The sequence below is a fragment of the Monodelphis domestica genome, chromosome 6 (genome assembly GCF_027887165.1).
Source record: "Monodelphis domestica isolate mMonDom1 chromosome 6, mMonDom1.pri, whole genome shotgun sequence".
Taxonomy (NCBI): domain Eukaryota; kingdom Metazoa; phylum Chordata; class Mammalia; order Didelphimorphia; family Didelphidae; genus Monodelphis; species Monodelphis domestica.
The window spans coordinates 238,948,429-238,968,072 of record NC_077232.1 but is presented as its reverse complement, the minus strand read 5'-3'; the positions used below and the strand labels follow the sequence as shown (position 1 = coordinate 238,968,072).

Genomic DNA, 19,644 nt, shown 5'->3' with positions numbered 1-19,644 from the left:
GAATCTAATATTTGGAATCACAGAGCTTCTATAATTATGATGTTTAACACATCCTAAATCCCTATTAAATCTTTATTTAATTGAGTCAGGATTGAAAAACATAGATGAGAAGAGACTACAGTAGGTGATTACAGCCATACTAAGTATAGAAATATTGTAATGTTCTACTGAATAACAATAGCTCACATTTCAATTAAATATATTTTATATTAAGTACTTGTAACAATTGTTCATATCCTAAGCACTGGCAAAGCCAGAAGTACTTCTTACAAAGGAATCTTGTTTCCTTAAAAGGGAAATATGTGAGTCTGGAGAATGAGGTGAAATATTTATAGACTATTTATCAAAATGGGTCACTTACCTTGGTTCCCTTAGCTTCCTCATCTGTAAAATAGGGATAACAAATAGTACCTACTTCTCAGAGTTTTGTGAGAGTCCCATGACATATAGAAATACCACCAAGGTATTCCTGGACCATGGAAAAGCACTATATACAATGCTAGTTGTGATTATTACTAGTTGTTGTTATTACTTTCGTGACCCAGATAAACCACTATATTTTGATTAATCAGTCAATATCCATTTAATATTTACCTATTTGTGATATTAGGTTCTGGGGAAACAAGGGGGAAAATGACTTAAATTCTACCTTATCCCATTGTGGCATCTGAAGAGGTCATAGTGAAAATTAAATGTATTTTTTTCTTCTCTCTCTCTTTCTCTTCCTCCTGCTTTCTCCTCTCTCCCTCAACCCCAGTGTAGAACATTTCTGTCAAATTACTATCGTGATCACAATGTGGAACTATCCAAGCTGTTACACAAACTGGGACAACCCCTGCCAGCCTGGCTAAGACAGGAGTTACAGAAAGTAAGATAGCATCAAGAGAAAATTCCCCTGAAAATATTCCTCTCATGCATCATCCACCTTTCCTAAAGCCTCCAGAAGCTACCAAAAGGCTGTTGTAACATATACCTCTTCAAAGAGAAGAAAGAATGAAGTTCTTCTTTCCATGTGCTGGCATGTGGACTATAAAAATCTGTGTCTCTTCCAACTCTTGAGGCCTATGGCCTTTCTTTTACCCCATTTTTGGGCCTGTGGAATTGTTATAGACTACTGTGCACTCATGGGGAAGTCAATTCCAACTGATATGAACATCCAAAGCAAAGCTGCAGAATGGTCCAATTTCATATTAACTATTTACACTTTTATATATCAACTAAAAGTATTGTGACTTGTAGATTTTTTAGCCCATTGTTTGCCTGCTCACTCTTTTCTTACTATTTGATGATAAAGTGTCTTATAAAACAAGAGAGAAAGAAACTTCACATAATAAGATAAGAATGGCAAATGCCTACCACGTTTGGTAAATGCTGACCAAATTTTAAACCCAGTGATGTCTTGAAAGAATTGAGAATGTTGATTTGAGCTGTATCAGGGAGTAGAAGCATTAACCATATTGTCTTATCTACATCACAAAGAAATACCTAAATGCTACAACAAAAGAGAAAAAGAAAGAGAGAAAGATAAAAGGAAGGAAAGAAGAGAGAGAGAGAGAGAGAGAGAGAGAGAGAGAGAGAAAGAAAAGAAAGAAAGAAAGAAAGAAAGAAAGAAAGAAAGAAAGAAAGAAAGAAAGAAAGAAAGAAAGAAAGAAAGAAAGAAAGAAAGAGCTGTATACTTGATTCAATCTTGATTTAATCTGGTCAGTTTTAACTCACCTATTTTTTACATTTGTAAATTTTGCACTGAACAAGACAGTAGAATAGTATCAATGAATATTTGATTGTAACCAGCTTAGTAAGTTGTTATTCAAAGTTGAATGATTCTTCTAAAGAGGGCTAAACTTCTGTAACTATATACTGTATCACAGCAATATTCATATCCCCAGAGTGCTGTGAACTACAAATCCTACTCAGATGGTCTTCATTTGTTCAACACTTCTCATCCCATATATCACATCTATAATATATGTCATTTATAGCACTAAACTGATACATATTTTCATACTTGTTTATATTCTCCATTACCAAACCTATTAGAGCCAAAGATAGGGATATTTCCCTACAAAGAAATAACTTTTAGTTGCTTAAATGAAAATTATAAACTGAAAAGATTTTGGAGAGTTCAAGGTGAAACCTTGTGATTCACAGTTTATAAGTAAATCCAGATAGAAAATACACATGAACAATGTGAAATGTATGATCATATTTTTAATATAAGGCATGGGGCAAAGGAAATTTTTGCCAAGACTTTGGTGTATTCTTTTGAAAGTTCCATAGAAGACAATCTAACCCAATGGAGTTAAATTATATTTTTTAATTGTACAGATGACCAATTAAATATCAAACCAGAAATCAACAAGCTATCATCTTTATTACCCAGTGTTAATCATTTTATCACATCATATATAGCTATACATATATGGCAAAGACAAAGTGAGAAGGGTGGGTAACACAAATTAGATGCATAATATTTAATAAAATAGTTTTAGGTCTATGATGACAAACTGATATCAAGCAATACAAAGTGATTTAATCACATCATACCAGCTGTTTATAAACTTCTGAGATCAAAAGGAAAAGCAATGTTGCTTAGCAGATGAATCTTGGAGTCAGTAAGAGCTGGGCTCTTAATTCCTTTCTCTGACTCATACTAGCTGTATGTCTATATATTTACATCGTAGATATATAAAATCTTTTGGTACCCCCCAGGGAACTCTGTAAGATTATCAATTGTGAAGGAATTGCTAATCTAAATTGCTTTGGGGAGTTTCCACCCTGGGAGTTCCCTACACCAATAAAAATATTCCAAAAAAGTGATTGAGGAAATGTTGCTTATTAAATAAGAACACTGATTAAGAATACATCCATTATTTGTCCTTCTTATTGACTTTTAACATAAAAGAATCAAAAGCTTTGATTATTGGGGCAGCTCAGAGAAGGTACCCTAAAAATGTAATCACTCACATAATATGTGTTTATAGATCTAGTTAGTTATTCTCAAATTAGTAAGTAGATTGTAAGATCCTTGTATTTATGTTGCCCCAAAAGAAAATATATTCTGCCTCAAAGATGTTAATAAAATAATACACTTTGGACAACATAAAACATTCCCATGATATAACAGTTGCCACAATCTATAATGCTGAAAGCAATAAAACAAATAATTGGTCAGAAAACCAAAAATAAAATCATTATTTTTTGAAAACCTTTAATAAAAATATTTGTCATGCATTTCAATCAAAATTTCAGAAGGACTATAATTTTGACTGTAAAGCTATGTCTTTGAAGTAGCTTTGGTCTCATATATTGCTGGCAGTTACTCATTTTTGTTTTTCCTTGAATTTAAGAAATTACCAGTGACTTGCAGATGAAGTTGACTAAAAAGGAATACATATGTAATATGCATACAAACATGCACACAAATATAAATACATACATGGGAATGTGCTTTAAGGCTATTCAGTGAATTATAATCTCAGTTTAGCATCAGAATTTAAAATAAGTAAAAATAATTTATTTCTGCAACACTTAAACTCTCCTCTCTAGACTTACAACTTTAAAAAAAAGTATTATCTATGAAGATTTTTTAAGTGTTTTGAAAAATGTAGATGCCAGGCATACTCGCACACACTGGTTGTTTCCACTATCAAGGAGAGAGTAAGGTTGGCTGAACTCTTGAGTTTGGATTTAGGCGGTTCAGAAGGACTAGCACCAATTGTGAATTTATGATAAGTCCTGTTCCAATATGGTGAGACCTGAAAATCAGGTAGCTTAAAGAAGGTTAAACTTGCCTAGAATGAAAATCCTATGGAAATTAAAACAGGACTGCTCCTCTGAGTAGTCCCTGCACTTCTGGTCTAGGTAGGATGGGGAGACCAATAGTTTACAGTCTTCTAATCCAGCCTAGGTGGGATATATTTACTCAGCTGACCACCCTTTGATGATATGTTATGACGGTCTCATAGACAGTAATAGGGATGCTGCTAATCAATAACAATAACAAAAATCAGGATGAATTCATTTAAATACATATAAAATACACACACAGAGGAAAAATAATAATTTATCATTATGCTTACTGATTGCTCAGTATGACTTGAACAAAAGTACAGAGTCCCTGAAGGACATGCATACTTTAAGCATCACATAGAGCAGCTGGATATGTAATTCTGAAATAACTTCAATACACATGAGAAAAGGATTAGTTGAAGTGATTCACAAATTAGCTTTGTACAGAATCCCCTTTTTCATTACTTAAAATATGAAACTTCCTCAGGAAGAAATGAAATAGTTATTTCAATGTTTATAGCTGTAATATTCTTGTCATTCACATTGAATGAAAATCACTGGAAACATTTTTTCTCTAAGTTTTTTTTTAAATAAAAAACCTGGATATTATTCTGATAGTGGCATGATATTTGCTATGTACAACAATAAACTCTGATAATAAAATATGTTATGTGGTCTCCTGAATTCATGTTAATAAAATATATTTTCTATTTTTCCTTTTTAAAAAATTGGACATCTTAGAATAATTAAGAATGAAAAGGATTCATAAATGGATCTATATAGAAAAATTGTATTACTGATTTTCATTCAGTTTAGTCTTTCATAATACCTATTTCTCACGGGTTATGTACTTCCTGAATTATTGGCTCCTAGAGTCACATATGATAAAAAAATCTTAAAAACCATCAATAATTGTGGAAGCAGTGTGGTTATGTAAACTTTGAGAAGGAAGAACATCAAGGTCTGACTTAATAGCTGATGGCCTCCTCTATCACGAAAAAAATCCAACATATGGTTCCATTTTCTTAAAAGTGACTCATATGGGGCAGAGTCAAGATGGTGGCTTAAAAGAAGCAAAAAATTGATTACTTTGTGAAGAGAATTTTGCACAAATCAAAAACAAAGAGCTTTAAAGGGGACAGAAAAACAAATCGAACAAGACATCACTTCAGGACCCTCCTGCTTGATTCAACTTAAAAGGTACAAAAAGAAATTGAATCCTCTGATGAAAGAAATTAAGAATCCTCTGAATCCTTTTCCTTAAGGAAAAGAAAGCAGGAAGATCCCAATGCCACTCCCCCTCCTACTGTGCTGAGATTGGGTGGTCTGTAGGATCTCAGGGTGAGGGTTCCAACTGGGACCTTGCTACCTCAAACTAAGAGAAGCTCAGGGTTCTGGCCATAGCTGCAAGGAGGCAGCTGGAGGAAAGAAGCAGAGAAGAAGGCAGGCTGGTTGCAACCTTCTGCCACCACATCTGCATCTTGGGCCTCTGCCTCTGGAAGTTTTGACCTCTGGGCACATTCATCTCTGCAGATCAGCTCAACTAGTGTGATAGAGAAGTGAAGAGAGAGAGAGATTTTGTAGGACTTGTGGACCGAGATGCAGGGCTAGAGATCTAGCTCTAGATATCAGTCAAGAGAAGATTCCAAAGGAATGTACCCAGGAGTGGCAATTGGGGTCTTTTGCTGGCCACACTGAGAAGAGAAACTTGGCTTTTGGACTTGGTCTCTGACTGGAAGTCACACTCTCTCTCCCTGGAGGTTTGAAGCTGGCTGAAAGACTTTTTTGAAACTGATTTGGTTTTTGGGTGTCTCTGGTTCTGAGCAGTAGAAGTTGACACTGAAGAAGAGATTTTTCTTGGTGAAGAAGAAAGAAGATTCAAATAACTGTCCTCCATATTCCTAACTGTCTAAGAGTCACACTTGTGACTCCCTAAACCCTCAATTTTATCTCATTTAGATTAGGAAAATTCCTCATCCCTCTTACCTCAGTTTCCCATCCTGTTATCCCAATAAACCCCTTGACTGAGAAAGCAACTAGAGTATCTTTATAGTTCACTCAGAAGGGAGGGAAGGAGCCAAAGGCCTCAAGAAGAACTGGGTGGAAAGGATTGGCAAAGGGAGGGAGTGAGGGAGAAAGGAGGTTAGAAAATAGATTGATCAATCAGCACTCAGTATGGATCAGTAGGCAAATCCCAGAATAAACCCCAGAGCAGTCCTCAGTGTACCAGCATCCCTGTGTGGCATTATCCCTTAGCATTTCTCTGTTCTACCTCCATTACCAATAAACAGCCTCAGGTCCCATTAGCAGCCCTCTCTACTCAGAGCCAGCCAGAGAACAACAGTCATTGCTGAAGAAACAGTTCCCCTCAGTTTACCTTTCTCCATTTCAAGAAATAATAGTTTCAGTCAGTTTACATCTTTTATTACACTAGCTTAATCCAGTTTATCAATAGAGCAGGGAAGGAGCCTCTAGAGTACAGAAAAGCCCAAACGCACAGATTCAGTAAATAAGCAGAGGGGCAAGAATACAGCCAATAAGGAGGGGGAAAGAAGGAAAAATATGAGTGAACAGCAGAAAAAGAAAAAATCAAATTCCAATCGACAGCTTCTATTCAGGTAATGAACAAAGGACAAATGGTACAGAGAAGGACCAAGGAACACCAAGCAAAAACTCAGGAACTCCGGTGAATTGGGCTTAGGCTTTGGAAGAACTCAACACACACACACACACACACACACACACACACACACACACACACACACACACACACAAACAATTAAGAGAGATTGAAGAAAATTGGAGAAAAAAACAACTTCAAAAGCAAAATAGGTCATCTGGAAATAAGACACATGAACTAAAACAAGAAAATAGTGTTTTAAAAGCCAGAATTGACCAACATGGGTACGAGACAAAGAAAGTAAAAGATAAAAACAATGACCTGCAATGAAAAATAGATCAAAAGGGAAAGGAAGATCAAAAAGTCAGGGATGAAATTTAGTTTTTAAAAATTAGAATTAAATATTTAGAAGTGAATGACTTCACAATGCAGCAAGAATCTATAAAACAAAATCAAAAGAATGAAAAAATTAAGGAAAATATGAAACACCTCATTGATAAAACAACAGAAATGGAAAAATAGATCTAGGAGAGACAATTTAAGAATTATTGGACTACCTGAAATCATGACCAAAGAAAAATCTTGGACATCATTCCACAGGAAATTATTCAATTATTCAAGAAAACTTCCCTGATATTCTTGAACAAGTTGAAACAGATTGAAAGAATTCACAGATAACAGATAACCTCCTGCATTAAATAAAAGGAAAAAATAATTAAGGGACCCAATAAGTTCCAATGATTTGTATTCCTATATGAAAAAAGATTATATTGGTAATTTGTAAAAATTGTTATTATCATTGGGGTAGCCAGAAGAAGTATACCTAGAGGTTATAGTGATAAACTGTATAGGATGATATGTAAAAAAAAAATAACAAACTAGGGGTAAAAAAGAGAATAATACTAAGAGAAATGGAAAAAGAGATAAAATGGGGAAAATATATATATATATATATTTCATAAAGAAGAGCATGGGGGAGGAGGGTAAGAAGACCAATACAATTGAAGGGAGCAAGAAGTTGGCAACAGTAATACTTAAATCTTGTGCCCATTGAAATTGGCTCAGAGAAAGAACAGTCAGATGCATTGGGGTAGAGAAGATCATCATAACCAATAGAGAAGTAGAAGGGCAACAAATGGGCTGGTAGGGAGGGTAGTAATACAAGGGAGGGAGAAGTTTGGGGGGCATTTAAAAGGCACTAGACTAAGAAGGGAAAAATAAGAAAAGAGGAGGTTGGAAGGGGAATAACATTAGGGAGGGGAAAGGGGGGAGACTGACTAAAAGGGAAAAGTTGGAGGGGAGGTTAGAGGGATAAGAGAAAAGGTAAAATCAAAAGAAGTCAAAATGGAGGGAAATACAAAGACAATAATCATAACTTTGAATATGAATGTGATGACCTTATCAATAAGAAAGAAGCATATAGCAGAATTGATTAAAAACCATAATCCTACCATATACTGTCCACAAGAAACACACTTGAGGCCAGTAGACATACAAAGGTAAAGGAGAAAGGGTGGAGCAGAATTACTGCACTTCAACTGAGATGAAGGTAGGAGTAGCATTTAGGATCTCAGACAAAGCTAAAGCAAAAACAGATCTGATTAAAAGAGATAAGAAAGGTAATTACACCTTGATGAAAGGCAGTACAGATAATGAAGAAATACCAGTACTCAACATATATGCACCAAATGCTACAGCATTCAGATTTCTAAAGGGGCAACTAAAGGAGTTAAGGAGGAAATAGATAGTAAAACCATACTAGTGGGGGACCTCAGCCTTCCTCTATCAGAAGTAGATAAGTCAAACCAAAAAAATAAATAAGAAAGAAGTAAGGGAAATGAATGAAATGTTAGAAAAATTAGAGCTAATAGATATCTGGAGAAAAATAAATAGGGATAAAAAGGAAGATACCATCTTTTCAGCCACACATGGCACATATACAAAGACTGACCATGTACTAGGGCATAAAAACATTATAAACCAATGTAGGAAAGCAGAAATATTAAATAAAATTTTTCAGACCATAATGCAATAAAAAGAAAAATCAATAAGGACTTATGGAAAAGATTTAAAATTAAATGGAAACTAAATAATCTCATAAAAATCAAAGAAACAATTACTGATATCATTAATGAGAATAGCAATGAGGAAACAACATATCAAAAACTATAGGATACAACCAAAGCAGTACTCAGGGGAAAATTTCTATCTCTGAATGCCTATATCATCAAATCAGAGAAGGAAGAGGTAAATGAATTGGGCATGCAACTTAAAAAACTAGAAAGAGAATAAACTAAAAATCCCCAGATAAAAACTAAATTGGAAATCCTAAAAATCAAAGGAGAAATTAACAAAACTGAAAGTAAAAGAATTATTGAACTAATAAATAAGAGCAGGAGCTTGTACTTTGAAAAAACAAATAAAAAGATAAAGTACTGGTTAATCTAATTAAAAAAGAAAGAAGAAAACCAAATAGTAGTAATAGTATCAAATATGAAAGGGGAAACCTCACCTCTAATAAAATTTAAAGTAATTATTAAGAGCTATTTTGCTCAAATACATGGCAATAAGTATGACAATCTTGATCAAATGGGTGAATATTTACAAAAATATAAGCTGCGTAGATTCACAAAAGAGGAAATAAAATACTTAAACAATCCCACCTCAGAAAAATAAATTGAAAAAGCCATCAAGGAACTCCAGATGGATTCACAAGTGAATTCTATGAAACATTTAAAGAACAACTAATTCCAATACTATACAAACTATTTGAGAAAATAAGCAAAGAAGGAGTTTTACCAAATTCCTTTTATGACACAAATATGGTACTAATTCCAAAGCTAGGCAGACCAAAAAGAAAGAAAGAAAACTACAGACCAATCTCATTAATGAACATGGAGGCAAAAATCTTTAAAAGAATACTAGCAAAAAGACTACAGCAAATTATGATGAGGACTGTTCACTATGACCAGGTGGAATTTATACCAGGAATGCAAGGATGTTTTGGTATTTGGAAAATCATCTACATAATTGACCATATCAACAACCAAACCAACAGAAATCACATGATTAGCCCAATAGACACGGAAAAAGCCTTTGACAAAATACACCTCATTCCTATTGAAAACACTAGAAATTATAGGGATAGATGAGCCTTTCCTAACAATAATAAACAATATATATTTAAAAACATCAATAATTATCATCTGCAATGGGGATACATTCGAAGCCTTCCCAATAAGATCAGGAGTGAAGCAAAGAAGTCTACTATCACCTCTATTATTTAACATTGTACTAGAAATGCTAGTGATAGCAATTAGAGAAGAAAAATAAATTGAAGGAATTAAAGTAGGCAATAAGGAGACTATATAATCACTTTTTGCAGAGGATATGATGGTCTATTTAAAGAATCCTAGAAAATCAACTAAAAAGCTAGTGAAAATAATTAACAACTTTAGCAAAGTTGCAGGATACAATATAAACCCACATAAACCATCAGCATTTTTATATATTTCCAACAAAACTCAGTAGCATGAGTTAGAAAGAGAAATTACATTTAAAATCACCCTAGACAATAGAAAATATTTATGAATCTATTTACCAAGACAAACATAGGAATTATATGAACACAACTACAAAACACAATTAAAACTAGATCTAAGTAATTAGAAAAACATTAATTGATTATGGGTAGGACAAGCTAATATAATAAAAATGACAACCCTACCCAAAATAATTTATTTATTCAGTGCTATATCTATCAGACTACCAAGAAATTTTTTATATAATTATAAAAAATTATAAGAAAGTTCATTAAGAAGAAGAAAAGATAAAAAATACTGAGGGAACTAAAATTAAAAATGTGAAGGATGGAGGATTGAACTATACTATAAAGCAGTGATTATCAAAACAATATGGTACTAGATAAGAGACAGAAGGGTGGATCAATGGAATAGACTTGGAGTAAATGTCCTCAGCAAGATAGTGTACAATAAACCCAAATATTCAAGCTTTTGGGACAAGAACCACCATTTGACAAAAACTACTGGGAAAATCAGAAAACAGTTTGGGAGAGATTGGATTTAGATCAACATCTCAAACCCTTCACCAAGATAAACTCAGAATGGGTGAATGACAAATATAAAAAAGGAAACTATAAGTGAATTAGGTGAATATAGAATACTATACCTGTAAGATCTATGGGAAAGGAAAGAATTTAAGACCAAGCAAGAGATAGAGAGTATCACAAAATATATAATGAATATTTTTATTATATTAAATTAAAAAGGGTTCGTACAAACAAAACTAATGCAAGCAAAATTAGAAGTGAAGCCACAAATTGGGGGGAAAATCTTTGTATCCAAAGTCTAATTTCTCAAATTTATAAGAAGCCAAGTCAAGGGGGCAGCTGGGTGGCTCAGTGGATTAAGAGCCAGGCCTAGAGATGGGAGGTCTTAGGTTCAAATCTGGCTTCATACACATCCCAGCTGTGTGACCCTGGGCAAGTCACTTAACCCCCATTGCCTAGCCCTTACCACTCTTCGGCCTTGGAGCCAATATACAGTATTGACTCCAAGACAGAAGGTAAGGGTTAAAAAAAAAAAATAGAAGTCAAGTCAATTGTACAAAAAAATCAAGTCATTCCCCAATTTGATAAATGGGCAAGGGGCATGAATAGGCAGTTCTCAGATAAAAGAAATAAAAACTATCAATAAGCATATGAAAAACTGTTCCCAATCTCTCATAATTAGATAAATGTGAATCAAAACAACACCGAGGTACCACCTTACACCTAAAAGATTGGCCAATATGACAGTAAAGGAAAACAATAAATATCAGAGATGTGGCAAAATTGGGACACTAATGCATTGCTGGTGGAGATGTGAATTGATCCAACCATTCTGGAAGGCAACCTGAAACTATGCCCAAAAAGCTTTAAAAGACTGTCTGCCCTTAGATCCAGCCATGCCACTACTGGGTTTGTACCTCAAAGAGATAAGGACAAATACTTGTACAAAAATATTTATAGCTGCACTCTTTGTGGTGGCAAAAAACTGGAAAATATGAGGAGAATCAATTGGAAATCAATTGGAGAATAGCTGAACAAATTTTGTTATGGGTTGGTGAAGGAATACTATTGTGCTGAAAGGAGTAATGAACTGGAGGAATTCCATGGGAACTGGAAACATCTCCAGGAATTGATGCAGAGTGAGAGGAGCAGAACCAGGAGAACATTGTACATGGAGACTGACAAACACACTGTGACACACATAGGACTTTTTTACTAGCAACAATGCACTCACCCAAGACGATTCTGAGGAACTTATGAGAAAGATTGTATCACATCAAGAGAAAGAACTGTGGGAGTAGAAATGCAGAAGAAAACCATTTCCTTGTTCACATGGTTTGATAGGGATATAGACTCTAAATGATCACTCCATTGCAAAGACATTGAACAATGGTACATGTAAAACCAAGTGGAACTGCTCTTCAAGAAGGAGGGGGGTAAGTGGAGGGAAAGAAGATGAATCGTGTAACCATGGAAAATATTCTAAATTAATTAATTAATTTTTTTAAAAAATAAAGTCACTAATACCTAAAAAACATGTTTTCCCCAAATTTTCCACCTCACCTCTTTGTCCCTTTTATTCATATTGCTGAAGGCAGTTCTCCACGCATTACAGGGACTGCCAAATTTTATTACGCTACTCATCTCCCTTTTATAATTTTAATAGCATCTCCTTCCATCCAGTTCTTTCTACATCCTATTCAGTCTTCTTTCTTCACCAGTTCCTCAATCCTCCATCATTTATAAATATCTATAATAGGCTAATAACACTGAGGGGCAATTACTGAAGTGTTTTTGAAAACCAGCCTAAAAGCCCCAAAGACTTAAATCGCAATGTCTTGCTTGATAATGACTGTGTGATTCTGGGCAACTCTCCAAAGACAACTCTAGAACAGAAGACCTTTGGTAGAGGATCTTTTCATTAGGGCTCGTCCATTGCACCATCCCAGGTGCAGCTTGTTTCTTCCTTAATAAGCATCTCCATGAGATAAATGAGCAGAAGGTAGCAATGAAGCTGATTTTATTTTGGAAAGAGCCTCTCGGGGAGAAGAGTGGATTGGGGAGAGGGCGCTGAACCTCGATTTAGGCAAGCCTGCGTGTGCCCAGTCTCAGCGAGTAAGAGGAGAACCCAATGCAATCCCGAACGTGGGGGACGGGAGGGAGTAAGCAGTCCTGCATAGTGCTACCAGACTAGAAGCCCTGTGAGGTCCCCCTGCACAGGCAGCAGAGGGAGGAACTTGGCCAACAAGGTCCAGCCTCTGAGAGATATGGTAGAACCCAACTCGAATAGGTTGAACTAAATAATTGCAAATGTCGACGAAGCCAACCAGCCAGCCTGCCTCTGCCAAGGGATTCTTCTGAGACTGAGACAAAGGGGGCTGACGGCAGGGGTCAACCCTGGAACAGAGCTTTAGCAAATAGACAAAATCCAGAAAAGAAAGGAAAAAAAAAAGAAAAAAAGAGGGAGCCTAAGAGAATTGCATGCTGGGGAGTAAGACATCAGAGTAAAGGACTCATTTCCCCCAAATCCTCAAAACAAACAAAAATGAAGGACAAAGGACACGGATCCCTTGGGTCCGAGGGGAAAGTAGTCCCCAGAAGGCTGAGAGGCGGAGGCAACAAGACAGCCTACCACCAGGAGGCAGCAGCCGCAAACCAGCAAGGAGAAGGTAGAGCCCTGGGTGCTACCAGACACAAGGCAACAATACCTGCTTCTACTTGGCTTGAGATACCAAATGTCAGCCGGAAACAGCCCATCACCAGAGACTTCTGGGAAAATGAAAGCAAGGGGAGCACGTTCCATTGGAGTTAAAAACTGCTTCATGCCTCCCCCCCACCCCCCCAAGAAGCCACTGACCTATCTGCTAGCAATGCACACTGAGGCACCCAAAGACAGCCGGGCCAACGCCAAAGTGCCACAAACGGAAACCCTCCCAGAACCCCACCCCCACCCCCCCAGCGGGGCAGAACCCAATGGATAGACAAGGTAAGGAGGGGAAAGAAATCATGCTTCCTGCCTCTCTGTGGGGCACCGCCTCCTTCCCCATTGTGTATTGTCTTCCCTCAGTCCGGAAGCTTAATTGTGAGCTTCTGGAGGGCAGGGACTGACTTTCTTTTTCGTTTTTGTATCCTGGGCACTTGAAGCAGTTCCTGGCACACACAAAGCAAAAACTTAATAGATGTTTATTAACGGACTGAAAGGCAATATCTCTGTCATCATCCCAGAAAGCAAATAACAGCTAGGTAGCTCAGTGGACAGGGGGGACTTGGAATCAGGAAGACTTGGGTTCAAATGCTGCCTCACACTTACTAGTTATAGGACTAACAAAATTTGAGGATTTTTCTGACTGAGTTCAGCATTAACTGCTACACCTCATTGCCATTAATATCTGCATTTCCCACATCCTAATACTTAAAAATTCACTAAATAACAAAAGAAAGATCAGAGGAGGCTAAGAAGAATCTTTTTTTTGTCGAAAATTTTTATTTAATTTTAGAATCGTATTCTTTCCTTAACACTCCCTCCCGTAGCCAATGCATAATTCTACTGGGTTTTACATGTGTCCTTGATCAAGACCTATTTCCCTCTTATTGATAATTGCACCAGAGTGATCGTTTAGAGTCTACATCCCCAATTATATCCTAAGGGGAATCTTGATCTAAGCCGCCAGGATAAAAGAGTGACTCATAAGATGAGACAAATGCAGGAACCATCACAATTAATGAATTTTTAAGAATATTTTCTTGGAGAAGTAGGGGAGGATGGGCAAAGGGCAGAAGGTATTGTATCTTGGGATAGCAGTTTTTTCTACTCCAAAAAATGAAAACATGCATCTAAAAGTATGTATCTAATTATTGTTAATGGTGATTGCTGATTGGAAATATTGCTCAGAATGATGAAAAAACAGCTGAGGAACTCAAGATCTTACAGGTGCAGGTGGTGCTTTCCTTATAGTTGCCAATTGAATTAAGGGTCTCAGAAAAAAGGTGGATTCAGGAATATTTTGAGTCAGAAATAATTGCTGCTTTTGTTGATATTTAACATATTACTTTTTTAACCCTTACCTCCCATCTTAGAATCAATACTGTGGGGGGCAGCTGGAGGGCAGCGTGGGGCTCAGTGGATTTGATAGCCAGACCCAGAAATGAGAGATCCTGGGTTCAAATGTGGCCTCAGATACTTCCCAGCTGTGTAACCCTGGATAAGTCACTTGACCCCCATTGCTTAGCCCTTACCACTCCTCTACCTTGGAACCAATAAACGCTATTGATTCTAAGTTAAAAAAAAAAATCTGAATCCATATTTGAAACCAGGAAACTTCCCTCTCTTGGCCTGGCACTCTATGCACTAAGCCACCCAGCTGCCTCCAATGTATACTAATTTGATGAAGATGATGATGAAGTATTAAACAGCTAGGGGTTGCCTTGTGAGAAAAATAAAAACTGTGAAATCATCCCATTATTTGAAACTATAGTGTATATTCTACTAGGTTGGAAACAATGAGCCTTTTTACATAATTATTAGTTCAAAGAGTGTGAATTGGAGTAAATGCAACCACTTCAAGATTCATTCAATGATTCATTCAATGCAACACACAAGATTCATTATTTACACCAATCTGGATATAGCTACATTTAAAAAATGGCTAGGTGTTTTCAAGTTGATGTGGGTTCTCCTGCTAATCTACTAATCTACTAATTACTTGCACTAATCCCTGCAAGAGATGATAATTGATGAACAAAGATGGCCTTGTGAGGAGAAAAAAAAATATTGATAATAAAGTGAAAGGTGTTATAGGAATAGGGGGAAAAGACAGCATTTGATTAGATGTATGGGAAGACAGTGAAGAGATAAAGATGACTGAGGTTGAAGGATCTGTGGAGACAGTGACAGTATAAGAAAATTGAGAAAATGGGTCAACTTAAGGGGAAAGGTGAGTTCTGTTTTGAAAATCTGTTTGGACATGTCTAATAAGATATTGATGATGTGGCCTAAGAGAAGGCCTACAACAGAACTTCTAAATCTAGAAGTCATCTATATTGAGATGATTTTTAAATCCATTGGAACCGATTTGATCATAAAAGTAAAAAGGCATCCATAGAAAGAAGAGAACAGGGCTTAGGACAGAACAAAACTATCAGTTTGCCTACGTGATATGGATGATTAGCCAACAAAAGAGAAGGAATGGTTTGCTATATAGAAATGGAAAGAAAAAGCACTATCACAAACTCAGAGAATACAGAAGAAGATGGACAACAGTTCTAGATATTCTATAGAGATCTAGGTCAAGAAAGATGAGTGAAGAACCAAAAAAAAAAAGGAAAAAAAGACTAAACAAAGGTGATTAGATTTTCCTATTACAAAATCCACAGGGGCAGTTAGGTGCCTCAGCGGATAGGGAGCCCTCATATTACTAGCAGGGTATAAATATACCCATTTTCTCATAGCGCTTCAAAAATTTTTCATTTTCTTCTCTTTTGTCAACTTTGCCAGTTTTGCCAAAATTGGAACCTCAGAGTTGCTTTAATTTTCATTTCTCTAAATATCAGTGACTCCAAACCTGGTCTTTTATCCTGTCAGTATTTAGTATGGATATCATAGTTTTTTTTTTTTTTTTGCCCACCTATCAAAGCATTTCTCCTATGCAAGATTATTATTTTTAAAAACCATTAGGCATCAGCTAGGTTACTCAGAGGATAGAGAGCCAGGCCTTCATATGTGAGGTCCTGGGTTCAAATATGGATTCAGACACTTCCTGGCTATGTGACTCTGGGCAAGCCACTTAAACCCTCACTATCCCTTACTACTCTTCTGCCTTAGAACCAATACAGAGTATTAATCCTAAGGCAGAAGGTAGCAGTTTTTTAAAAATGAAAAAAATATTAGAAGCATATATTTGAGTATTTGAACATGAATTTTGTAAAGTATTATTATAGCTAGATTACATGGTATATCGATTTGTTTAATTTTTATAAGATAATCTCCTTTCTGGCTTTTTTTTATTCTTTTTCAAGCCTCATAGGCAAAAGAGATGTCTCTCAATATCTCTCAATAGGATTGTTCTGAAGATCAAATGAAATATTTATAAAATTCTTAGCAGAATTCCTGGAACATAGTAAACTTAATAAATGTTTCTCTGTCATCCTTAATGAATATCTACAAATACCAAATAAAATATACTTCAGGCTAGGTGAATTAAATGTGGAAGGGGCTTTGATGGATTTGATACGATTACATAGAGAATATATGGACCTTTATCTGAAAAGCATTTCAAATGTTGGTAGGCATGTAACCTGCATCTTGCTTAAAGGTTTAGGCACTTCCCTGATTGTTTCAATGTCTCCAAAATGACTGTTGAGTAAAAGTAAGGGAAGAACAATTTTGATAGAACTCCTCCTCCCCACAAAGGATATTAAAAACTGAGCTGGTCACCCTTTCTCCTCTGTTGTTCCTTTTTCTCCCTCTCTTGGTTCCTCTCCCACCATAGGACTTCCAGCCTGAAGTGCAATCGAGTAGATTTCCATCTGGGGTGAAGATGAGGATGAGAGAGATACCTTCCCCAAATTCATGAATTCCCAAGATACCAAGAATCCTGGATTCAAACATTCAGACTATTAAAATGAGAAGAAATTAGCAACAAATGTGCTTGTTGGAGAAATGGATTGGCCACATGGCTAGAAACTGGTCTGACTTCAGCAAGAGTTTGGAGATCTGAACTTGAATGTTTCCCACCCCCTGATCCTATAGGAAGAGATGACATTTGTTCAATAGCCTCCCCTACCAATATCCCACTTAAAATGTATTAACTTTGGGGTTTAATAGGGCTTAAATGCTTTGTATTTTGAGATCTATTTTAGGATCCTGTGATTCTTCCACATTGTCTTCATTTTCTATGAGAATCAAACAAAAATTGTTCCATAGGGGATACCCACATTGTACATTGAGTGTCTGGGCAACTGTTGAGAACCATGTTAACCAAAACACCCTGAGAATCCTGGTCCTAGGATCCACCATAAGAACATTGAGCTTAAAATAAAATTGACAATTTTGTAGTATTGACTCTCAGAATCAATTCCTGTCTGAACTTGGAGGACTAGAGGTCAATGAGTCATAAGTTGTCTCTGAATATTTATTTATGATGAACTTTCAGTGTTGCCAATGAAATGATGATTACCAAAATGCACTGGACAATCTGACTAAAGGTCAAGAAATAAACTTACCAAGTTGTCTAAAGTCTTTCACCTTTTAAAGATTTCATGGCAAAAGAAAGAACTGGGCAACTTACTCTCTGAGCAAAGTCTGACTTCATTTGGGTGGGCAAACAAGTCACAGTACTGTGGATTCCCCAGTTGCATCTGAGACCCCAGTCATTGACATAGGATTTGAAATGCAAAAATGAGAAACTTACGGAGTAGGGTGAAGGGAAGACTTATAGAAGTCATTCATAATGTAACAGAAAATTCCCCAAATCTCCATCCCCCATGAGGCCAAGGGCCCCTGGCTTCTATGACTTTTGGGTGCCCTTCTGGTCCCTGTAAGATCTTACATGAATTAGTTTAATAGAAAGTACACTATAGAATAGATTCTCACACCTAGTATTATATTAATCATGAGTTACTATATTAACATACACATGTAAGATGATAAATCAGACTACACTATTAATATGGTTACATACACAGGCTTTTACCTGCTATTATATTCTTAGGGATTCTTAAGCAAATACAAATGAGACTGCTTAATTAAATTCCCTTCTTATAATGGACAAGCACAATGAAGAAAGCCATTGTAGTGTTTATATAGAAAGACCCAGAAGAGAAGTCAGTTTTATAGCCTCAAAATACTAGGAGGAAAGTATTTAAAATATGCTAGGCAAGTTATTTTTTTGTGGGGAGTATGAATATAATTTAGTAATTAAATTGGTGTGTTGCTTTTGGGAGTATTCAGTTAGAATTTACATTTTAAATGTGTAATTCAATAGGGTATATATACAATAAAATTTAAATAAAAATATTTTATATTGAAAAAATGAAATATAAGCAAAATGGAAGTGACCAGTTGTCATTGTGCAACTTACACTAATACCAGATCGTATTTTATTGGGTCAAAGTATCTGTTTAAAAAAGGTTTTGCTTTTCTCACAATAGCCTCCAGGTGGCACCATGAGCTCACAGACAACTTTCAGAGACTGTCTTAAAATGTGTAAGTCCAGTTTTACTTCCAAATAATTAGTTTATGCCTAATCTCTAATCTTTAGAGTATTGGATGAAATATTCAATGAAACAATAAAAGTAGATCAGGCCTTCGGAATGGATATGACATAAAAATGCAGAGGCACAGCTAAGTGAGAATTATTCACTATGACCTGACTATAAAGAATTCCTTTTTTTTTTTTTTTGCAAAAGCAATCCTAAATTGTACTCTTGACTTATTTAGTATCAGCTCGAAACAAGCAAGTGGCAATATGATTATCCTCCATAGCTGCATAATTGTTAGGCAGATTATTTAAATCTAGAGGTAATCAAAAACAGCATAAATATAATAGAATTTTATATTATTCTTCACCAAAACTTTATTTTCTTTTTAAGAAAAAGTAGCAATGAGTAAGTTGAACATTTTGTGTTATCCATTTTCCTTGGTGACTTCCATTCCCATTTTGGTAGTGCTAATGTCAACTAAAATGCATGTATAAGAAGAGAAAAAAAATTACTCAAGTAACTGAGTTACACATGCACATGCACACAGATCAATGAACAATCATTTGGGGTTTCTAGTCATCCATTTATCCAATGATAATGCTTATCAAAACTCAAGTACTGATAATGAGAATTCAATTATATTTTGGAAGTCTTACACTCTTGTCTTAACAGTTTTTGTAACAATCTAATTACTAATTTTGACCTAATTAAAAGAGCATACTCCTTAACTATTAAAAGCCTGAGCTACTACAGTATGCATTTTAGATAGTTTCACATTCCAAATGTTTTATTCTGCTAACTTTTTAAAATATATTTTTCAGTTAGGAAAAAAAAATTTTTTTTGTTTCCTCATGGGCTCAACAAATAATTGTTTGGTTGAGTTCCCTTCCTGAACAAATGTCTTATGGGAATCCTTCTGAAAGATGATAGAAAATGACCTGTTTTCATTGTCAGAAAAACAGGGTTT

The 19,644-nt window shown here is 35.7% G+C and overlaps 1 protein-coding gene and 1 long non-coding RNA gene across 2 annotated transcripts in view; both read left to right on the top strand.

Annotated features, from left to right (window-relative positions):
* The window catches only part of LOC100011021 (bifunctional heparan sulfate N-deacetylase/N-sulfotransferase 3), a 230,393-nt gene extending 225,876 nt beyond the window's left edge, over nt 1-4,517 (top strand). Inside the window, exon 14 of the mRNA XM_001362764.4 lies at nt 758-4,517. Coding sequence (XP_001362801.1) covers nt 758-877 — 120 coding nt within the window. The 3' untranslated portion in view covers nt 878-4,517. The remainder of the gene's footprint in view (nt 1-757) is intronic.
* Nucleotides 4,518-12,490: 7,973 nt separating this feature from the next.
* LOC103106076 (uncharacterized) lies at nt 12,491-17,531 on the top strand. The gene is made up of 2 exons (XR_468542.2): nt 12,491-13,464; nt 16,967-17,531. It is a non-coding gene; the product is annotated as an uncharacterized LOC103106076 (long non-coding RNA).
* Nucleotides 17,532-19,644: the final 2,113 nt, after the last annotated feature.